We start from the raw sequence: 22,286 nt of genomic DNA, 5'->3' as shown, positions 1-22,286 counted from the left end.
AGAGGGTGGTGTCTTGCTGAGGAGGCCGCCATTGTGGGCAGCCGCAGTTCAGTCACGTGGGGGGACTCCGGGAGACGTGATGTACTGGCCTCGGAGTTGTCCTTAGCTAAAGGTCAGAGAGCTGGGCATTGGTCCACTAACACCCGTCTGCCATCGGTTGAGGCCTTGCTTCTGGGGGATGCGGCAGCTATGGCCTGCCCTGAGAGCCAGGTACAGTCTGGTGGTTAGAAGAAACCCCCAGGCAGAGTCACAAGTGGCAGGTCAGGCAGTGGTGCGTGTCCAGAGGGTATGGGCGGGGCCAGCAGCGTCCTCGGTGTGTGTCCAATAAGCAAGACTTTGAGAACCAGTTTTCCTTGAGCACTTAAATCCTGATTATAAATTTGTTTGATTAAATTCCCATAAGCTCTTTAAATCCCACTATGAACATACGTAGTATGGCTGATTCGTTTTGATCACTTCCTACGTCCACTTAAATAGCAGATGAAACACACACAAAATAGGGCGCATAATGACAAGATTTAATAATATGTTTATACTTTAACTTACTCTAAAATATGAACTATCTTGGGTGTAGTTTATTTCTTCATTGTTTCTGTGCTTATTTTTTGTATCTTGCCAAAGCTGTTTTACTTATCCCCCTGTGTTCTCAGAGTTGACATCACTATAACACTTTCCAGACAGGAGCAGGGATCTTTCAGATCCAAAGGTGACAGAACAGCTTTTCTGAAAGGTCAGAGGGTGCTGATTCTTGTGGGAGTGGGTGGTACCCTCAGGATGAGGTGGCTTCAAGGTGATTCAAGGTCAGGACCCCTTATCATGATGCACTGACCTAGCTGTCAGAACTATTAAGAATTTACGTATTCCTTATTAATATTTTACTCTACCTTGTTGGGCCAGGTAGAGATTTCACCTTCTGGGAGATGAGAGGTTGAGTTTGAGTACTTGGCTTTCCTCTTTAGGCTGCCTGACTAGCCTACCATGGTACAAACACACTGCTGACTGTTGGTTCCTTGTTAACTGTGTGTGACCACTAATGGCGGTAGATCTCTGCCGCTCTTTCCTCCTGGTTGTTGTAGGATTACCAATGCCAAGTGGTCCTTCAGTGGGTTCTAAGGTCTGGGATGACCTGTTTCCTTTTGTTAGTCTTTTTTACTTGACACAAATTTTATAAACATACATACAATTAATACTCTATAAAAGAAATATCACCTTATATATTAAGGCTTCCTAGTTTTAAAAATCAACATAAATTGTGACCTAACATTTTATGATCACCCTTCTTTCCTATTAAAAGTATCTTCAGGGGTCATCCGGGTGGCTCAGAGGGTTGGGCCTCTGCCTTTGGCTCAGGTCATGGTCTCAGGGTCCTGGGATCAAGCCCCACATCGGGCTCTCTGCTCAGTAGGGAGCCTGATTCCCCCTCTCTCTCTGCCTGCCTCTCTGCCTCCTTGTGATCTCTCTCTCTGTGTCAAATATATAAATAAAATCTTTAAAAAACAAAACAAATTGCCCTATAAATCTACATTGTCAGGACCAAGTTGAAACAATTATTTTTTTAAAAAGTATCTTCGTGTACACTTCCTAGGAACTTTCCCTTTGAGAGACACTGTTGAACACAAGGCATTTCTCAGACTCCCCTTGTTTCCATCATAATAGTTTCTTTCTCCTCCTCCTTTTTTTTTTTTTTTTTAAAGATTTTATTTATTTATTTGACAGAGATCACAAGGAGGCAGAGAGACAGGCAGAGAGAGAGGCAGAGAGAGAGGAGGAAGCAGGCTCCCTGCCGAGCAGAGAGCCCGACGTGGGGCTCAATCCCAGGACCCTGGGATCATGACCGGAGCCGAAGGCAGTGGCTTAACCCACTGAGCCACCCAGGCGCCCCTCCTCCTCCTTTTTTGATTGTCAATTGTCGCAACTCAGCTAGGGAGAGTTTTCCTCCATCAGCTTCTTTGCCTGTGTAGCAGGGCTCCTGATCCTTTTGGGTTCATTCTTTTCATCCTCATTTTTGTCTTGTTTCAACATAGAGTATTGGCTTGTGTCCACGGAGCCGTGGTTTATTTTAGTGGTGAGCTATACTGAGAACTACTTTGGGCACGGGATTTGGTCATGGCTAAAGCTCTATGGCTACTGTTAAGCCAGTACTAGTCATGACAGAACTGGGGGCAATAGGGGTCTTCTTGAGATTGTGAAGTCACACTGACATTTTCCAAATTTAATTACATCACTTTACAATACGGGTTCTGTTGGCCACTAAGACTTTCTATACTCTTGGCCTTTCTAACACTAGTCATTTTTATACCACAGCTTTCCATCACCTGCTTTAAACCCTCCTGATGCCAGAAGTGGTATTTCAAATATCTTTACGAAGTTTTGATAGACATACCTGGTAACCTCTTATATGCCATCTTAATAAAGTAGCTATTTTTTATTAAGGCCCTAACTGCAGGCTCCAGAGTGAGGCTGCCCAAGTTCAAATCTCAGCTCTACCACTTACTGGTTATGGGATCTCCAGCGAGTTACTTAACTGCTCTGGGCCTCAGTTTGTTCATCTGTTAAAGGGTGTCTTCTCTGAAATGGTGTCTTCTCTGTAGACTTATTAGGAGGATTAAATTAGTTAATATTAAGTGATTCGAAAAGTATATGGCTCATTGTAAATGCCGTATGTGTTTACTGTTTTTCCAATTGTCTGGGCCCCAGGGTCTCCTTTCACTGTCATGGATACATATTTCCTTCTCCTCCTTCTCCCCCTCCCCCTACTTTTCCTTTTTAAAACAGAAAATGTGGATACTCTTGGTCTCTGAATCCATCATTGGTACTTCCTGAGGATTACTTATCAAATTTTGAGCCCCCCAGTCCCACCAGATCCCCAGAAGTTTGCTCTAGCCTGGCCCCATCAGACTGCATTTTCATCAACCAGCTCAAAATCTTTCTATACAAAAATACGTCCATTCTTTTATCCTTATTCCCTATTTACACTTGCCCACCTCCTGAAGAAGGAATATCTTATTCCCTATTTCTGATAGAAGCTTGTTACTGAACTTAAACCGTAAGTATATACCTCCGTAATGTTGATCAGCTTTCCGAAACTCAGAACTGATTCCATTCTTCTCTGCTGAAAATCCTGAACTGACAGCAAAATTCAAAGGTCAGAGGAAAGAAGTGCTACGTCTTGGTTTTGTTCATCCTGCATTTAATGTGTGTTGTATGGCACGTAAACCTCCCACGTGTCCGTTGTGCATTGCTGGGACTGTTACTCATTTTCCAGGGTACTAGTGGGGCGGCAGCACTGGGTACCGGGGCTCCACGGCCGCATTTTATTGAGCAAACATTCTTGTTTAGTGCATGTGCTATGGCTCCGGCTGCAAGCTCTCCTGGGCCCGAGGGAGTTGGGGGAGGAGGTGGCTGCCGTATATTTGTGACATGATTTCCAAAAAATGCCAAAAGATGAGGTACCAGGTCCTTCTTTCCTGGAAGGCCTTCAGCCTCCCAAGCTGCATTTCCCATCTAAACACGAGGGGGCGGTGTTTGAGAGCAGGACGACCTGGGAACTGGAGGTAGGGTCCCAGAAGGAAGCAGCCTTTCAGGGAGCCTGAGCCAGGCCTCCACAAGGTTGCCCTTCCTGAGTTCACCCCAAGTATAGTCTGTGGGACGCACGGAGGACCGGGTCCTGGCACTTTTCTGTTTTAACTCTTTCTTAATCCGTCCTCCTTCTCTAATTTGTCTCCTACTGCCCATATTCAGGGCTCTCGCCTTCTCTGTGTTTTGTTTTTGTTTTGGTTTTTCTGGTTAACCATGTTGATTTTTTTCTTTTTTTTTTTTTTACACATAAATAAACCTCATCCATGTAAAGTATGTAGTGACAGATGGCAACTAGATGTATAATGGTGGTCATTTCACAGTATATACCAGGAGCAAATCATCATGTTGTATATCCGAAGCTACTACAATGTTATCTGTCAATTACAGCTTTAAAAAAAAATGAAGTATCTAGTTCAGGGACTTTTTGACAGTTGTGTGTACCTATGAAACCACCGCGCAATCCAGATACGGAACATTTCCACCACTTCCGAAAGACTCCGTTTCCCTTTCTTGGTTCCACTCCAGGCAGCCAGTGATCTGTTTTTCTATTTTCAGTGGGAGGGGTCACTTTGTCACTTTTTGTCACTGTGGACTTGTCTGCATTCTCTGCAAATGAAATCCTACAGTGCGGACTCTCGCACCGAGCGTCTCCCGCACCGCGTGATGATTTTGACCGCATCTGTGTCGTAGGCAGCCCCCTCTATCCCAGAGGGGCAGGCACTCTGCTGTATTTCTGTCTCTACGTGTTTGTTCATCCACATTCGGGTTGTTTCCGGTGTGGGGCTCCTGTGAATGAAGCTGCGGTGAGCATTACTGGGCAAGTCATTACGTGGACGTAGGCTTTTACTCCCCTGGGGTAAATTCCTAGTAGTGGGCTAGCTGGGCTTAATAGTAGATGCAGGTTTAACGTTCTAAGGAGCTGTTGAACGGTTTTTCACAGGGGCTGTAGTCTTCTGCATTCCCAACAGCGGTTTGAATGTTCCAGGTTTTCCACATCCTCACCCTTAGTATTGTCAAGTCTAATTCAGCTATCCTGCAGGGTGCGTGAGTGGTGTCCTGTTGCGGTTGGACTTGCATTTTCCATAGTCACTGGTGATGTTGCGTGTCTTTATAAATGCTTCTTGGCCATTTACATATTTTGTGTTTTGAAGTGTCTGTTCAAATCTTTTGCCCACTATTTTATCAAGTTTTTTGTTTTCTTATTATCGACTTGTAAGTGTGGTTTTTATATTCTGGATATCAGATCTTTGTCAGATACATGTATCGTGAATATTTTCTCTCATTTCATGACTTTCTTTCTTTCTTTCTTTTTTTATTATGTAAACTCTTCCTCCAACATGGGGCTTGAACTCATGACCCCAAGATCAAGAGTCCCATGCTTTCCTGACTGAGCCAGCCAGGTGCCCCTCTTTTTCATTTTCTTCAAGACGTGGTTTTTGGTTTTTATTTTTTGATAAAGTTGTTTATAAATTTTTTTCTTTTGCGGTTTATGCTTTTTGTGTGCTAAGAAATCTTTGCCTACTACAAAAAAAAAAAAAAATCAGAGATTTTCTCCTAGGGTTTTCCCTAAACATTTTATAGTTTTGGCTTTTTAATGGTGATCTGTAATCCACTTGGAGCTAATTTTTGTGTTTGGTGTGAAGAAAGGGAATACATTTTTTTCCCATGTAGATATCTAGTTGTTCCCTTTTAGTTTGACCCCTCTTATTATTTGTACCCCCCTTCTTTGATCAGATTAGCTGGGGGGTTATCCATTTGTTAATGTTTTAAAAAATTAGAATAGCTTTTGGCTTTGTTGATATTTTCCATTGTATTGAGTTTTGCTCCGATATTCATTATTCCCTTCCTTCTAATTATTTTGTATGACTTTCCTCGTCTTTTTATAGCTCCTTGAGGTGGACATTAGGCCATTGATTTTAGAGCTCTCTTCTCTGTTACGATCAGCAGCTATAAATGTCCCTGATCACTCTGCTTCAGTGGCACCCTTCAAGCAATGACAGGTTGTATTTTCATTATCATCCAGTTTGAAGTATTTTCTAATCTCCTTTGAGATTCTTCTTTCGACTTATGTATTATTCAGAAGTATGTTGTTCAACCTCCAAATATGAGGTTTTCTTAGATTTGTTTTTTGATTTCTAATTTAATTGTTATGGTCAGAGAACATATTTTGTATGGTTTAAATTCTTTTAAATTTATCAAGACTTGTTTTATGGCTCAGCACATGGTTTCTCTTGCTTAGTATAAAAAAAACAGTTTGCTGTTTTTGTGTTCTATAATATCAGACTTAGTTTTTTGTGATAGTATTGTTTATCTGATTTATGTTCTTCCTGATCTTTGCGTAATTGACAACAATTACAGTTGCTGACAGAGGGGTGTTAAAATCCATTACTATGGCTTTAGACCATCTACTCTTTTCCTTTTTTTAAAGATTTTTATTTATTTGACAGGCAGAGATCACAAGTAGGCAGAGAGGCAGGCAGAGAGGAAGGGTAGCAGGCTCCCTGCTGAGCAGAGAGCCCGATGGGGCTCCATCCCAGGACCCTGAGATCATGACCTGAGCTGAAGGCAGAGGCTTAACCTATTGAGCCACCCGGTGCCCCTTTAGCTTCAAAATACATGAAGTTAAAAAAAAAAAAATTATACCTATACATTTTTGATTGTTACGTCTTGGTAAATTGGCCTTTTCATTATTATGAAATGTTGGTCCCTGCCTTGTTCATATTCCATCTTGAAGTCTGTTACTGCGCGTTATTAATATAGCTGTTCCTGCCCTCTAAGTTTACTGTTTGTACAGTGTATCTTTTTCCATGCATTTATTTTCACCTGATTGATGTCTCTGTATTTAATGTGCATCTCTGGTAGGTCATACATACTTAAGTCTTGCTTTTTTAAAATATATTCTGATAGTCTCTCTCATTGGAGTATATGGTCCATTGACCTTTAATAATCGGTATGAGGATTTAGGTCTGTCGTTGTTTGTTTTCTGTTTACTCCCTCTGGTTTGTTTTGCTTATTTGTTCCCTTTTTCTTGTTTTCTTTTGGATTATTTGTCTTTTAGAATCCCATTTTAATATATCTATTGGCATTTTGCTGTGTCTTTTCTCTAATATATTAGCCATCACTCTGCAGATCATGACATATTAACTGTTCATAGTCCACTTAAAAGTAATATTGTACTATTTTGTGTAAAATGTAGAAATCTCTCAAGATATATGTCCATTTACCCCCCCCGCTGTCATAGTTATTATAGGTATCACATTTGCATGAATTATAAACTCACAATACATTGTTATAATTTTTGCTTTAATAGTCACATGTACTTTAGAGAAATTAAGAGAAAATACAGTCTTTCATATTTACTCATACAGTATTTATTTCTGATGTTCTTCACTCATTCCTGAAAACCTCTTTCTCTCTGTTATCAATGCTCTGCAGCCTGAAGACCTTTTATGTAGCATTCTGTATAGGATAGCAGCATGGGGACAAATTAACTTAGTTTTTCTTTATCTGAAAGTGAGCTCTTCCTTTCACCTTCATGACTGAATCACAGAGTGTTCAGGGACAAGTTTCTTTCTCTTAGTGCTGTCTTCTGACTTCCATGCTTTTTGAGGAGACTTCTGTGGTAATCCAAATTATTGTTCCCCTATATATAAAACAAGATTGCTTTCAAGATTTTTTTTCTTTATGATTTTCAGTAGTTTCAGTAGGATGTGCCATGGTAGATTTCTGTTTGGTGTTTGCTGAGACTCTTGGATTTTCAAATTTATGTCCTTCACCAAATTTGGGCAATGTTTACCCATTATTTGACTATTTTTCCTGCTCTAGCTTCTTTATCCTTTCTTTCTATGATTCTAGTATCCCTATGTTAGGCATTAGAAATTGTCCCATATGGGGTACCTGGGTGGCTCAGTCGGTTAAAGCCTTTGCCTTTGGTCCAGGCATAATCCCAGGGTACTGGGATCGAGCCCCACATTGGGTTCTCTGCTCAGCAGGGAGCCTGCTACCCCCTCTCTCTCTGCCTGCCTCTCTGCCTACTTGTGATTTCTGTCAAACAAATAAAATCTTAAAAAAAAAATTGTCCCATAATTCCAGGAAGCTCCATTTATTATTTTCAATCTTTTCTATCTTCATTTTATTCTGATCAAAATGATTTTTTTCAAAAGACTTATTTTAGAGAGAGTGCAGTGGAGGAGGGGCAGAGGGAGAGAGTCTTAAGCAGGCTCTGCACAGAGCATGGAGCCACACGTGGGGCTCCATCGCACGACCCTAAGATTATGACCTGAGCTGAAACCAGAGTGCGTGCTTAACTGACTGTTCTATCCAGACACCCTTGATTGAATGATTTGTTACTAGGTCTTCATGTTCCCTGACTCCTTCCTTTGTCATCTCCCTTGTTTTCTTCAGTCTATTGACTTTTTAAAATTTCAGGCAGTGAAATTTCCATTAGGGGGCACTTGGATGGCTCAGTGAGTTAAGCTGCTGCCTTCAGCTCAGGTCATGATCTCAGGGTCCTGGATCGAGTCCCGCATCGGGCTCTCTGCTCAGCAGGGAGCCTGCTTCTCTCTCTCTCTCTCTCTCTCTCTCTCTCTCTGCCTGCCTGTCTGTCTACTTGTGATCTCTCTCAGTCAAATAAATAAATAAATCTTTAAAAAAAAAATTCCGTTTGGTGTGTGTGTGTAGTTACTACATCAATTAGTAATATTTTCTCTTACCTCACTGAGCATAGTTAGAATAGCTGCTTGAAAGTCCTTGTGTGAAAAGTCCAACATCCACGTCCTCTTGGGATTAGCATCTGTTGGTTCACTTTCTCCTTGGAAATGGATCCTATTTTCCTCACTCTTCACAAATTCAGTAACTGTGGATTATATCCTGGACATTGGAAATGTTCTATTGTGGAGGCTTTGGATTGTTTTACTGTTCTGAATGGCGCTGAGGTTTTTGTTTTAGGCAGTGGATTTGGTTAGCCCCACCGCCAACCCTGCCGTGCTCTACTGGGCGATGGCTCAGATCTCGGTTCTGTTCTCGAAGCCTTGGCTGCAAACTTCTTTCACACATGCCTGGTTCGAGGGGATCTGCCAGAGACTTGAGTGGAGTCTCTACACAGAATTTAAAGTTTCTGCCTTCTCTGACTCTCCCCTTTTTGGCTCCCCCTTTACTCTTGGCAGTCCTGGTTATGCTGGGCTCCTTCTACTGTTTTTTATCTACCAGCAAGATGATGTTTCTGTTGAATTTCTTTTGTGTCTGTGCCGCTGCCACGATGACTATACTGCTCTTGGGCAAAGCTGCAAACAAAAACAAACACACGAGTCACAGAAAACCTATTCTAAGCTTGTCACTCCCCCCTACAGCCTGCCTGTCCTTGTTCAGTCTCCAAAGACTGTTAAGAGATGTTTTTGTTTTTGTTCTTTTTTTTCTTTCCAGAGTTTATAACTATTCTTTGCTGGCGGATCCACTGATTAAGGGCCCGCCCTCAGGGCTATAAATGTGGCGCTCACTCCTTGAACTAGGAAATTGCGGTGACCTCCTTGACTAATTAAGGAGTTTTCTTTCCTTTTGCCCAGTTTTATTTCCTTCCAGGATGGTTTTCACCTGGAAGCCCAGTGACTGAAATAAAATCGAGTGTTGACTCTGGCCTTATAGAATTGGATACAAAGTCCTTATAAAGGCAGATGTAGCCCTTTGTAACTGTCTCTTGCTACCTGTATGCTGCAACAAGGTGCTTGTTCTCAACCCGGTATGTTCCACAATCCTGGAATACTCATCCCTTTGTTTCTTTTACTCTCTTTCCCCTGCATAATTCCAGCAAACCTTCATGGAGTTCACTCATTTTCCCTATCTTGAGTTTGGCGTCCCCTCTGACTTCTCACTTAATATTCGGTAGGTCCCTCTGGCATGGGACTTATGGCTTTGTTATCTTCTGCTTGGTTGTCTGAACCCCCACAAGACCAAACTCAGGGGGTGCCAGTCATGCCCTAGTTCTTTAACAGCTAACCAGCTCCCCTCAAGCTAACTTTACACACTCCCTGATATGTAGTTGATGCTTTTGTTTTTTGCATTTAAATTTAAGAGTACAGTTTTTCATTTCTGCTTTCGGTGGGGGGTCTGGTGTGCACACACACAGTTCCTCTGAAATAGAACAAAGGATTTGTGGCTCCTTATCCCCTACGCACTGTGTTCAGTGTATTGGTAAGGCGTATTTACTCACCTTGTCTTCCTTTCACGCCCCCTAACTATAGGTAGTCAGCTCAGAATCATGTGAAATTATTAAACTCTACACTGAGAAGAGACAAGGCGGTGGATTTCTGGAGCTTGTTGATGGGCAAGCCTCTTCTGCCTTTGTCTTTCTTAAGAATGGGGGAATCCAGACATTGCTGGGGAAGCTGTGTGTACTTGAGTGTGTGTAAATGTTGTACCTCAGGCAGTAAGCCAGCAACATTCTCCCATCCTGAGCATTAGGTGAGAAATCTGGAGCCCATCCCTCTGTCCTGGCTCATGAGCTGCTAGGGAATCTGGAATGCACTCTCTTCCCATCTACCATGTCCCATTCCCACTGAAGGGATCCACAGACCTTCTTTACAGAACGTGAGTGAGTTCCTGAGTTCGTACCAGAGCTGGTGCTCTGCTCCGTGGTGTTGCCCATTCAGAGCAGGAGCTGCTGAGCTAGAACGCCACATTCTTCCTTTAGAAACAAAGGAGTTTCTTTTTCAAAGAACTTTCCTATGTTCACCTAGTGTCTTAGAAGAACACGTGAGCTTCCGGTCCACCTGAAAAGAAAAGACAAATGCTTTCATCTTTTTCTAATCATGCAGATAACATGCTCCTTATAAAAGTATTTATGCACTGATTTATTCAATAAATATTTATCTTGCATCTCTGGGCATGCCCTGCTCTGAGAATATAGCTAAGAAGATAGACTGAATTTTCATGAGGCAACACCTATCTAACAACAAGTGTTGGTGAGGATGTGGACAAAAAGGAACCGTCTTGCATTGTCGGGGGATTGCAAGCTGGTGGGGCCACCGTGGGGAGGTGGGTTGGGGGAGGGGGAAATAGGTGATGGGGATTAAAGAGGATACTTATGATGAAAAAAAAAAGTTAAACTAGTAATATGCAAAAAGAGAAAATGTAGAAAAATTATAGAAAAATACAGAAGAACTTAAAAACTCAATACCCCAAGATAACAGTGGTTTAATCTCTGGATTTTGTGTATGTTTGTCCTTTAGGCATCAGGCACCATTGCTCTTCCTCTTTTCATTCCAATAGCCTTAACCCTCTTGCTCCTTTGTCCTTCATTTCCCCCATGGGGCATATTTCCAATTCCTGAGCATCTAATCATCAACCTATGTAATGTTTGGCTCTGGCCTGAAAAAAACTGTTTAGAATGCTAATTTTAATCCCAAGGAGCTTGTTCTACTTTATATGTTTGAGATTCTGAATTTTTCCAAACCCATGAAATACTAATTATTAAGTTATAGAGGTATTTCCCACTAAATTAAATTAATAGACTTACTCATTTTATAGTTTAATAAGGGAGTATTAAAACATGAGCTGTACCTTATTTATAATTGCAAGAAAAGTGATAAATATCTAAATGCCATCAATAAGAGACCAGTTAAATAAATAATGGACATCCACCCAATGGAACGCAATGAACCCACTACAACAGCTTGCTGACCTAAAAAGAAAACTAATACACAATGGCAGGATATTCACAACAAATTGAGTGAAGAAAACCCCAAATTAAACATAGAAAAGGATATTTTGTTTGTTTCCATTGATGTAAAATTGGATACATATGTGCGTACATGCACAGAAAGCTATCTGTAAGGAAGCAAGCAATCTATTTCTGTAATTCCTACTGTGTGAGATGCTCAATAAATACATTATGATAGATGTCCATGGTATAGGGGAAAATCGGATGACACGTATGAATTGTATCATGCATGTTTGTGGGGGAACCTATTTGCTTGACTAAAAGTACTTTTCTCCTCCTCTCTAGAATAACGAACTACAAAGCAGGTTGGACTATTTAATAGAAACCCAGGCCAAGCCTGAGGTGGAGACCAGAGAGATTGGAGTGGGCTGCGATCTTCTCCCCAGGTATTTGGGAATTTCCTATTTTCCTGACTCAAATTCCTCTCTGACTTCAGAAAAATACTTTATGGGGCTGTGATTACCAGAACTGCATTCTTTCTATCAAAAATAGTTCTGCAAAGATAAACGGCAGCTGGGGGCATTGTGCAGGGCGGAGGGGGTAGCAAAGAGAAGCCTGGGGAAGCCACGTCCCAGAGAGAGAGACATGGGCGCTGAAGAAAGTGAATGCACTGGTTCCTCTGTGCACTCATTCATTCACTCAGCAAACATCTGCTGCGCACCTTACCTGTGCCAGAGGCTTAGGAATGAAGTTGGTTTCCCAACCCACAGTCTGGGAAGGGAGACAGACACAGAGGCAGGCATTTACAACACTGCAGGAGGGACCTGCGAGGTGCTTTGGTAGCACAGAGGAGGGAGGGTCTAAAGCTTGAACAAATTCATCTCTGCCCCGGAGCCATGACACAGTCCAGCACTGGCTCAGTGTCATGAATAAATTGAGCGGTTTCAGTCATGACAGGTGAACAAGGACCACAACCTTGTTGGTCCAGTTGCGTTTCTGAGCTCGAGGACTGACCTATTTGTCCTTAAATTGCTCCACACACCCATGCCTGGGTCTCTCCTTAGTAAAATCAGAATCTGGGACCCAGTAACCCACCCACCATCTCCAGGTGCTTGCAGCTGTGCTCGGCCCAAAGAGGACGTAAAACAAGGTGAGAATGAGGATGCCCTTGGCTGACGGCTTGTGGCCCGTGATTTGGGTAACCAAAGTCCCAAAGTACCCCAACGACTGTGTGTAGGAGGGTGAATTCCCGTGGGATCACGGGGCTGTTAGATAGCAGCAGGCCACAGAAGTGCAGAATCCTGGAACCTTGAATGGTTCGATCTAGCGGGAAAGGGTTGTGAGCCCATCACTGAGCTGGGATGTCACATACCTTGGATCGAGTCCTCGCGAGCAGCACGAGGCCATCAGGCCGGGCCGTCTTTGCTGGAGCCTCCATTTCCCAATCTGCAAAGTCAGTGGTTTTGAGTAGATTTCTCAGGTTTAACAGGCTCAAGCAGGGAAAAAGATACGTAAATAGACTCAACGTCTCATTAATATCAGGGGCAAAGTCCATAATAAAAATGTGGCCAAAAAGAATGGTCATGTCCAGGGCCTCCTTCTGATATATAAATAGTTTGGCCATTTCTCTTCTCTTTTATTTTTCAGGAACCAAGTCGTTTAGTCCACTTTAATTGCCCACATAATAAATCTTGTTTGGCTTGAGATGGGTGCAAAACTATGTCTGAAACCAATAAATTGTTTGTTTTCTAATTCCCACGTTTTGGCTTAAAACAAGGTTTTCAATTTGTATGCCGAAGGATAGCCTGAAGCAAACTTTTATGGCTAAGTTATGAAACCACAAAGCGGTTTTCATAATGGAAGTGCTGACAGACCCTTAACTTATGGCCATGGTGAACTTGGAAGCCACTTCAGCATCTAAAAGCAGCTTTTCCATAAATGTAACATTTGGTTTCCCCCAGGATCCATCTTAGCACTTTCACTGCGTAGGTCAGTCAGCAGAGGAAATGAAAGCTACGCGTCTGCATTTCCGAAAAGGCAGGGTAAGGTTCCATTCGTTTCCTCTCCGATATTTATTAAGTGCCTACTACGCGAAAGGTGCCACACGGGTCTGAGTGGCAAGGAGCACGGGGTCTTTAGAGAATTCAGAGCAGCAGTTTCCCACCTGTGCTTCTCTGAGCTGCCTCACTAGGCTCCGGGCTCCATGCTGGGGCTCAGGGAGAGGCCTCCGGATGCCTCAGGGTGCGGGAGGGGAGCAAAGAGCTGGCCTGTGGGGACCCTTCCCCTCCTGAAAAACAAAAATGACACAAAACTGAGAAACGCAGCTTTTAGTGTGTTTTAGATGTTGGATCCCAAATAAGATTTTGTTTGAATAAAGAAAATGGAACCCCCTCGTTGGGTTTAATCCCCATGTTTGATAGATCCCAAAATTGAGGCTCAGAGAGGTAAGTGATTCACTGGAAGCCACACAGCCAGGATCGGAAGCAAGCCTTTGGAGTCCTGGTGTGGTACGTGTGTCATTTTAAAATAATAAACAGGGTTGCTAAATTGTATTGTGAATGTTCTAACAAAATTCCTCGTTCTTTTTTTTTTTTTTTAAGATTTATTTATTTGACAGAGATCATAAGTAAGTGGAGAGGCAGGCAGAGAGAGAGGAAGGGAAACAGGCTCCCTGCTGAGCAGGGAGCCCGATGCGGGGCCCCATCCCAGGACCCTGAGATCATGATCTGGGCCAAAGGCAGAGGCTTAACTCACTGAGCCATCTAAGCGCCCCCAAATTCCTGGTTCTTACTTGGACTTTGAACTTGCATCTAATACAAGGTCCCATGGTGTTTTCCAGAATATTTTGAAAATGGCCCCCTCCAAAATGTTTTAGATCAAAGTACTGCATTAAGTCTTTCTTCTGCAGATGAGTTTTGTTCTACCTGTTCTCTCACAAAGAACCTGGCAGTGTAGTCCATTCGGGAGCCTCAGGCTATGGGGCTGCGCAGCCCAGCCAGCTGCCAGCCAAGCACAGCCTTAGGCAAGCACTTAATTGCTCTGAAGCCTTCATTATTTCATCCTTAAAGTGGGAACAAAGAGGACACTACCAAATCTCAGAAGGTTTCTAGGGGGACTAAATGTATAATCGGCATTTAGCATGGTAACTGGTTAAGCACTTACTTAGTAAAGAATAGCAATTATTACTATTAACTACACCAAGGCTCTGATTTTTCTTGTAAGACAATGCATCAAATATAAGTGAATTTGGGGGTGCCAAGACCATTTCATTCACTTTTTACTGGTGGTTATAAGTGATTTTGCTCAACGGATCAAATGGTGCTTCAGTATGCATTAAGCTCTCCAATTAAACTCTCCGTGCTTTGGAACCGTCTAGACAGTGCATAAAACTCTGGAAGGCCCATGATGGATGAGGCCTCTGTCAGCGGAGATGTCAGAGTGGCCCTGGCATGTTCCAGGGCTGGGCACACAGCCTCATGGGACAGGAGCGGGCCACCTCGGACTTATTTCTCCCTCCACCTGGAGGCCTTTTCATGTTGTCCTACTGCTAACGGCGTCTCCCTTACAATGACTGCTGCTCCATTTTTATGCTGGAAAAATTCAAAATCAGTTTTTACTTACAGAGCCAGTTAAGCCCCTTTTGTGACCTCCTCCCCACACTGCCACCGCTTCCCCATGTGTGCCAACTCTGGACTCCAGTGGACAGGGACCCTGGGCTCTCAGGCCAGTGCCCGTACAGGACTAGCTTGGCACTTTCTGGATGTTCCATAAACCTGTGTTGGAGGATCTGCCTCTTGCGAATATCTACAGCTTTTTCTCAGTTTCTCAGCCAGAACTAGAAGATTCTGACAGTGATTCCCTCGGGAGGCTGCTGGGCTGGTGAGATAGGACACAGGCATAAAGCGCCCAGCAGGATGGGTGCATTTTCCTATTTCCGTTAATGCTGCCACCACCTTCCCAGGTCCCTGAGGTTGGTTCACTCCAGACACCGGTGCCCCCAGGACAGCCTCAGTGCCCATACAGGGCTGTCTGTCTCCTCCCTTCAGTCCCACTGTCACCAGCCTGCTGGAGACCTGGGCTCTCTAGGTCTAGTCAACTGAAGAACACCTTCTGCCTCCAGTTTCTCCTCAACTCCTTCCCCTCTTCATCCAACCCTTGCATTCCATACGTTTCTAGAATGCAGAGATCTTACAGCAGAGCAAGGAGGGAGGGAAGGGGGGGAGAAGGCATTCACTGTGATTTCAGAGGCTTTTAAATAGCTATTTTTTAAAGAAAAGACACAAGCGTTTGATTTAAAGGTTTGATACATGTTAGTGAAAGCCACTGAGAGCAATTTCCAGCCCGCTAGCCTTCCTTCAAAGAGAAAGATGAAAAACAAGAAAGAAAAAGAAATTTTTTCTCCTTGCCCCTTAGTGACACTTGGTCCCCAGCAAGCTCAGAAATTATGTCTTAATGGGTGTGATGTAATGAAAAATGTTCCCTGTGGTCATAAGTGCCGGGCACATAGTAAGTGCTTTAAAGTGCCAACATGTTCATACTTCTGTTGTAGAAACCAGAACACAAAGTAGTTTTTGTCACTAATTTGCTGACTCTGCTGTTGTTTCCCCCAGGGGACCTGCCTCTTTCTGGACTAACAGGTTACCAATAGCTTAAATTTGTTAAAGAAAGTGGTTGAATTTCAGTTGTGGTTCCAATCATTTGTGTTCTTTGAAATCCTGTTGTTCCCTGGTCATCAACCCAATAAAATACCTCACTGCTTTTTGAAAGGCTGGGATATCCGAGCCTCTTTTGGAAACCCAGAAAACTCACCTTTGTGAATATTTCTGCCTTTTACAGGCTTTTAGAATATTATCACCAGAGACCAGTTCTGCTATGTGGAATTTTCATAGTGGTTGGCAAAGTCACCATCTGGCTTCTGCCCCAGCACTCCACTAACCTGACCAGTCAGGTCGCTGGGGACCCCTGAATTCCCAGATCTTGTGGGCGCCTCTGTGGCGGGTGACACTCTAACCACTCACTCCTGGAAATCCCTTGTCCTCTGGTTTCCTTCAACATCCGTACATTTCGTGATAGCTCTGTGCCTGGCCTGAGGGAGCTGCTGGAGTCACGAAGATGGGTGTGGTTTTCAGCCTTCAGGAAACTAAGACTAGTAGAGGATGTGCAGACCAGAGGGGGACAATGGGGTGCTTCCAGCGGTGCATCAGAAATCTAGGGGCCTTGGGTGGCTCAGTCGGTTAAGGACCTACCTTTGGCTCAGGTTATGATCCCAGGGTCCTGGGATCAAGCCTCCCCATACATCGTAGCATTGGGCTCCCTGCTTAGTGGGGTGCCTGCTTCTCCCTCTCCCCCAGCTCATCCTCTCTCTCACGTTCTCTCTTGCACACGCGCATGCTTTCTCTCGCTCAAATAAAATATTAAAAAAAAAAAAGCCTATATGACAGTCCTTTTCAAGGTCTATGTGGGGAGGGTAGTTTGGAGGGTATGGAAAAGACATATTGAATCTCTTGGGGAGAGACATGTGAAGTTTCGAATTTCCCCCAAGCTTCTAATACACACCATGAAGCAGCTATAAGCCACCTACGGTTGAAAAATCACCGCAGCGTAGTGGGAAATGTTAATGGCTAGGAAAGTTTAGCAAAAGTGGACCTCGTGGAAGCAGAAAATTTGAGCACCACCGCTCAAGGAAATGGACAAAAAGCACAAAAAGAAAGGAAAGATCATTTCGATCCCTGGAGTAGGGAATCTGGAAAATTGTCATACAGGAGGTGATGTTTGGTTTAAGTCTCGAAATGCAGGCAGAGATTCATCAGATCCATTGGATTAGGGAAACAGTCAAGACAGAGGGGACGGCATGAGAATGGCAGTGTGGCTATGGTGACAATTGTGTTTCTTAGCAAGGCCAGGCAGCAGATACGACAGGAGATGGCAGAGGACCTCTAAGACTCTGCACGGGAGGTTAGACTTCATCCTGGAAGCAATGGGGAGACTTGGAAAAGTTTTAAGAACGGTATTACTGCTTCGCTCATGAGAAAGATCTCAGACCGCAAACTGGGTAGAGGGTTTGAGGAGGAAGACCATTGAGAACACTACTCCAGGACTCAGAGAGAGATTCTGAGAGCCTGAACCAGGGCAGTGGCTGATGGAATAGAGAAGACATGACAAAACAGTTAAGGAGGCAGAATCCACATCGCTTTGGGAATGACAGGCTACGCACAGGCTGTTCAGGGAAGGGAGCGGACTCCTATCTCATACCCGCCATGGCATTATGGGGAGAAGGAATGTAGCTGCTGTAACAAAAGCCCACAGACCTCAGCTTGGCAACATCAAGACTGATTTCTCCTGTTACAGAGCAAGGCTGGTTGACCTGGGCCTCACTGCAGTCATTCTGAGCCCGGATTCTTCCAGCTGCTCACCCTGCCTGGGCTTTGGAGTCCTCTAGGACCCCCCACTCTATCTTCTGCACAAAAGGGAAGAGACTGGGCAGGGAGGATGATGTAAGAGGATTTTATGAGTTAAACCTGGAAGAGGAAATTCTCTCTTCCAGTTTCATATACATCATTTCCGTCCTTTTAGGCACATGGCCCATCAAATTGCAAAGGATGCTGGGAAAGGTAGTTATGAGTCCAGGAGGAAAAAGAAATGGAAGATTTTCTCCATCTCAGCCACCAAATCCTGGTTAATTCTACTTCCCCAGTATCTCCTTACCCTTTCCTTGCTACTTGACCTCCAGTGCTACAATTAGAATTCAAGTTCTCACGATTTGTCTTCCATGTTCTAAATAGCAAAAAAAAAAAAACCCCAAAAAACAAAAAAAACCCTAACATTCTGCCTCCAGACTAAGCCCTCTGCAGTCCTTCCTCAGTGAAGCTGAGGAATCTTGCTCGAATAAAAAGATGAGCATATCCTGCCTCTCCTTCCAAATATTTAGTGGCTCTGTGTCCCCTTCTAAACTCCTTAGCGGGGCACACAGAGCCCTTCTCCACCGGGCCTCGTCTTCTGTCACTTTCCACCACGAACTCTTCGCTCCAGTTCTGCCAAACGTGTCTCCTTTCCACAGCCACAGTCCCTGTGCTCACGTTCTGCCCTTGCACACCCTATCCCTTCTGCCTGAATTCCCATCTCCTCCTTGACCACTTGAGGCACGCCTAGGCACCCTGCAAGATTCCCCTCTCTGTGCACATTTCCAGATGCCCTCCTAAGTGCTGCTAACTCGTTCTGCCCTCAATGTGCCCATGATATGTCAATTCTTGTATTGCTCACGGTCCTGACAGGCCAGGAAGACCGAAGAGAACAAGGGGCAGTGGCACACTCTGGGGCTAGCACAGCGGAAGTGGTTACCAGCCTGGGCCTGAAGAGGCAGGGGGAGGAAGCCAGGAGGACAGACAATGGGGACAGCTGCAAGCTGCGACCTTTGCTAGGGGAACGCCGCCAATTACCAAGCTGCAGCCTGGCCGGGAGGGAACACAGGTCCTGACCGCTCTGTCCTTCCAGTCTCTCATCCCCTGCTACCAGTTCCCAACTGGTCAGAATCAACCGGAAGCTAAGGGGTAAGGGAGTCCATTGATGCTGACCACTGAAACTGATCAGTTTCCCAAAGGCACAGAGGTGGAGACAGGGGAGAGTAATCGGAACGGGCAAATGGAGACTATCCAGCAGAGCTCATCACGTGTCTCTTAGAGCACCTAACACATTAGTTATTTCTGTACATCTGTTTCCCACTAAATTAGGAGTTCCTTAAATACATGGGTTTTTTTTCCCCTGAATTATTGATGCCTAGCATAACCTTTGAAAGTTGCTGAAGGGTTGCTTCGGTGGCTTAGTTGGTTACGTGTCTCATTCTTGATTTCGGCTCAGGGAGCCTCAGATTCTCTGTCTCCCTCTCTCTACCCCTCCTTCAGCTCTGCTCTCTTTCTCTTGCTCTCAAATAAATCTTACAAAGTTGCTAAAAATAAAGGCCCCTCTTCTAATACTTAAATAGAAAATTCAACTATCAGTTTATAAAACTATAGGGTACAGCGCTGGCAAAACCTTCCTGGAGTTGTCTTACAATGAAGAGTATGGACCGTTTTGTTCCATCTTCCTGACTGGCCTTTTCTCATTTCTCAGCCCAACAGGTAGGACTCGTGAAATCTCGATACCTTCCAGGAACTACACTCCGTACACACGGGTCTTGGAGTTAACCACGAAGAAGACACTGACTTAGGCACGTGGAGACACACACTTTGTACGGATGGACAAAAGCCCTAGAACCGTGCGGCTGGAGGTCTGGGAAGGGAGGCTTCTGCTTCCTCCTATCCAAGTTTCAGCCAGAAAGGAGACTGTTGAGGTTCTGATCTACTTCTAAAACATGAAGAAAAAGTGAGGTAGAAGGGGGGGCGGCCAGGAGAGAGAGCTTACAAGGTCATATTTCAAATACCCAACCATGCTTTACAGGGCCATCATTAGCTTTCCAAGTAGACACTGAAATTCTGTCAGGAGAATTCCTTCACAATTTATTTTCTGGTTCGCTAGCCTTCGGTTGGGAGGAAAAAGGGCATTAATTTGAAATTTCATGTTATTCACACCAGGATCATTTGTTACAGCATGAAGGTTTTATTCACCCATAAAAGTATTAGAAGTGATGTTTCTCTGGTGCCAAGAAGCCTGTCCATAGGCATAGGGGCACCTGGGGATACCTGACCCTGCCAGGGAAGGGTGCTCACTCCTCTTGGTCCCCAGGATCTGTGTGGGGCTGTGGGAGCCACGGGTGGAGACTGGCCTCCTGCAGGCACAAGTGCCTCGTTCTCATGTGCTAATCCTTGGTTTAATTTGTGCCTTATGCCTTCATGGGGCTCACTGAAATCAGTGTATTTATTTCACCTGTGATTTTTTCTTCCCTTTCTCACTTTAACTGAAAGAATTTTTTTGTATGTTAAGACTATTATGTGAAAAGGTAATCATTGAATGTTTTCAGTATCAATTGTTTTTTTTAAATAATTTGTTCATGCATGTTCTACTCTGATATAACCTACATTACATATGTTTAAATAAATGCCATATATTTTGTTCTACCTACATTGTCTCTGGATTTCATCCATGACCAAGTAGCAAGGGTAGAGAACAGAATGGGGCTCGGGAGTGTTGAAGTCAGGGTACAGTGATCTTTCTTTCAGTACAGTCCATAGAGGTATTTATAAACCTTAAGATGGGGGGGTTGGGGGTGGGGTGTGTGTGTGTGTGTGTGTGTGTGTGTGTAAACCCTGGAAGTTGTCTAGTTAACTCTAATTATTACATAGTAATTTTATCTTCCTGAAGTGAGAAATAGTTTTGTATGCAAGGTTTTGTCCTAAATTAAAAAAATAATAATAATAACATCCTAATAATAATGCCTCTATCAATGTTTTCATTTCAATCCTTCTTGGCTTTCTTAAAACACATGCACATACTATTTATCTTGTTTTGTATTTAAAACACATATGGCACTGTATTGAAAGGCAAAATCATGATATTTAGGAACATGGCTTCTGGAGACTGAGCTCAGTCACTAGTGTGAGCTTTGGGCGAGTTATAGAACCTCTTCGAGTTCCTGTTAGGTGGGGTACATGATCGTTCTTTCCTAGCTGGAGTTGGTGGGAAGATTAAATGAGTTACTATCCACGAAGTTCTCGAATAGTGCTTAGTACCCAGTAAGCAGTTAATAAATGCTATTCTCATGACATACTTTGTGACCTTTTTTCACTTACTGTATTATGATCATTCTATACAGGTATGGATATATAGATCCAGGCCACCATTTCTTGCAGTTACCTGGATTCCATATTATTGATGTACTATGATTTACTCGACCTACCCAACCATGTTGGGATTTGGGAAGTTATCTTTACTTTTTTTAAGCAGTCCTCTGATGAACCATCTTGTACACACACCTTTGTACACTTGCCTCATTACTCTCTCAGGATAAATTCCTAGAAGAGGAATCATTAGGTCGGGTCAAAAATCATGCAAACTTAAGTCTTTTGGTGCATATGGTCCAGTTGGGCCTGTTGAAATCTGTGTCCACGTAAATTCTTACAACAGGATGAGAATGGGGTTTCCTGACCCCTTTGCCAACACTGGGAATGAGAAATGAAGGAGTGTATAAAGTTGCTTGCTTTAGGCAGACCCGTCCCCCAAACAGGCAGTGAAAAAAGTTCCTTCAGGATATTGCCTTTGGATCCCGGAGCTGAGGGACTGTGCAGGTGTGAGCTGCAGGCCCTGTAGGCGTCCCCAGGGCCCAGAGAGAGCATGGGCAGCAAACAGGAAACAGGCCTGGGCTGCAAGGGAGTGGGGCTTTCCCTCAGGATCCTGGAATCAGAGAAAGCCTGCTGCTTAGTCAGAGGCAAGAGCCAGCCATGGAAACAAAAAATTCAGGTCATGCGACTGAGTTTGCATCTGGGTGGGACCTGCCCCAGAGCGGAGATTTCAGGACTGGCCAGCAAGAGGCACATTTAAGAAGTGCTTGGAGTTGCGTGATAGACCTGCCCTCCTCCCTCTAGAGGGTGCACCAACCAAGGCTGGCCCCTGAGCGGACGGGGAGTCTACCCTGGGAACCCTCTTCCTCTCCAACAAATGCTATCTTCCTGCTCCAGGAGCTCCAGGGTGGTCCCCCAAGGGCAGGGGGTGAGGTGGGGGCACGTGGCAGGAAGGGCAGGATTCCTTCCTGTCTTGGCTGAGACCACATCAGACCACAGTACTCTTCTTGATATCCAGACTCAGATGCCCAGTTCAGTTCAATCAGCACATGTCAGGTGCCACCTGCCAGATTTGGGGGGGGGGGGGGGAGACAGGTATATGCACCTCGAGACCCTCCCTCTCTAAAATCGTTCCCAGTCTGTTTCCTCCTGATCTCTAACTGTCTTTGAATCCCAGGGGGCTTTTTTCCGAGCCTTCTCTTGTCCTATTACATCTAATAACTGATCATCACGTCCACTTCCTGTCTCTCCTGTGATGCAAGCTCTTTGGGGGTAATTTCCCATCAAGGAGGGGATTCATTGCAAACCTCGATAATCATGAAGAAATCTACAAATCGAAAGTC

The 22,286-nt window shown here is 44.1% G+C and overlaps 1 protein-coding gene and 1 long non-coding RNA gene across 5 annotated transcripts in view; one reads left to right on the top strand and one right to left on the bottom strand.

The window, feature by feature from the left end:
• The window catches only part of LOC122894293 (myocardial zonula adherens protein), an 89,355-nt gene extending 69,072 nt beyond the window's left edge, over positions 1–20,283 (top strand). For 2 of the 3 annotated variants that reach the window (XM_044231910.1, XM_044231909.1), the window contains exons 12-13: positions 11,579–11,679; positions 19,340–20,283. In XM_044231910.1, coding sequence (XP_044087845.1) covers positions 11,579–11,679; positions 19,340–19,436 — 198 coding nt within the window. In that variant the 3' untranslated portion in view covers positions 19,437–20,283. Of the gene's footprint in view, positions 1–11,578; positions 11,680–13,194; positions 13,276–19,339 lie in introns of all 3 variants that reach the window. The other variant, XM_044231911.1, reaches the window with a different exon arrangement.
• Positions 6,292–13,870, bottom strand: LOC122894295. 2 transcript variants are annotated; one of them, XR_006381763.1, is made up of 5 exons: positions 13,398–13,870; positions 12,606–12,679; positions 10,148–10,343; positions 8,292–8,861; positions 6,292–7,222 (listed from the first exon to the last, which is right to left on the bottom strand). It is a non-coding gene; the product is annotated as an uncharacterized LOC122894295 (long non-coding RNA). The 2 variants fall into 2 exon arrangements; XR_006381762.1 differs by lacking the exon at positions 6,292–7,222 and having other exon boundaries at positions 8,244–8,861.
• Positions 20,284–22,286: the final 2,003 nt, after the last annotated feature.

The sequence above is a fragment of the Neovison vison genome, chromosome 13 (assembly GCF_020171115.1).
Source record: "Neovison vison isolate M4711 chromosome 13, ASM_NN_V1, whole genome shotgun sequence".
Classification (NCBI taxonomy): Eukaryota; Metazoa; Chordata; class Mammalia; order Carnivora; family Mustelidae; genus Neogale; species Neogale vison.
This window is presented reverse-complemented; position numbering and strand designations above follow the sequence as displayed.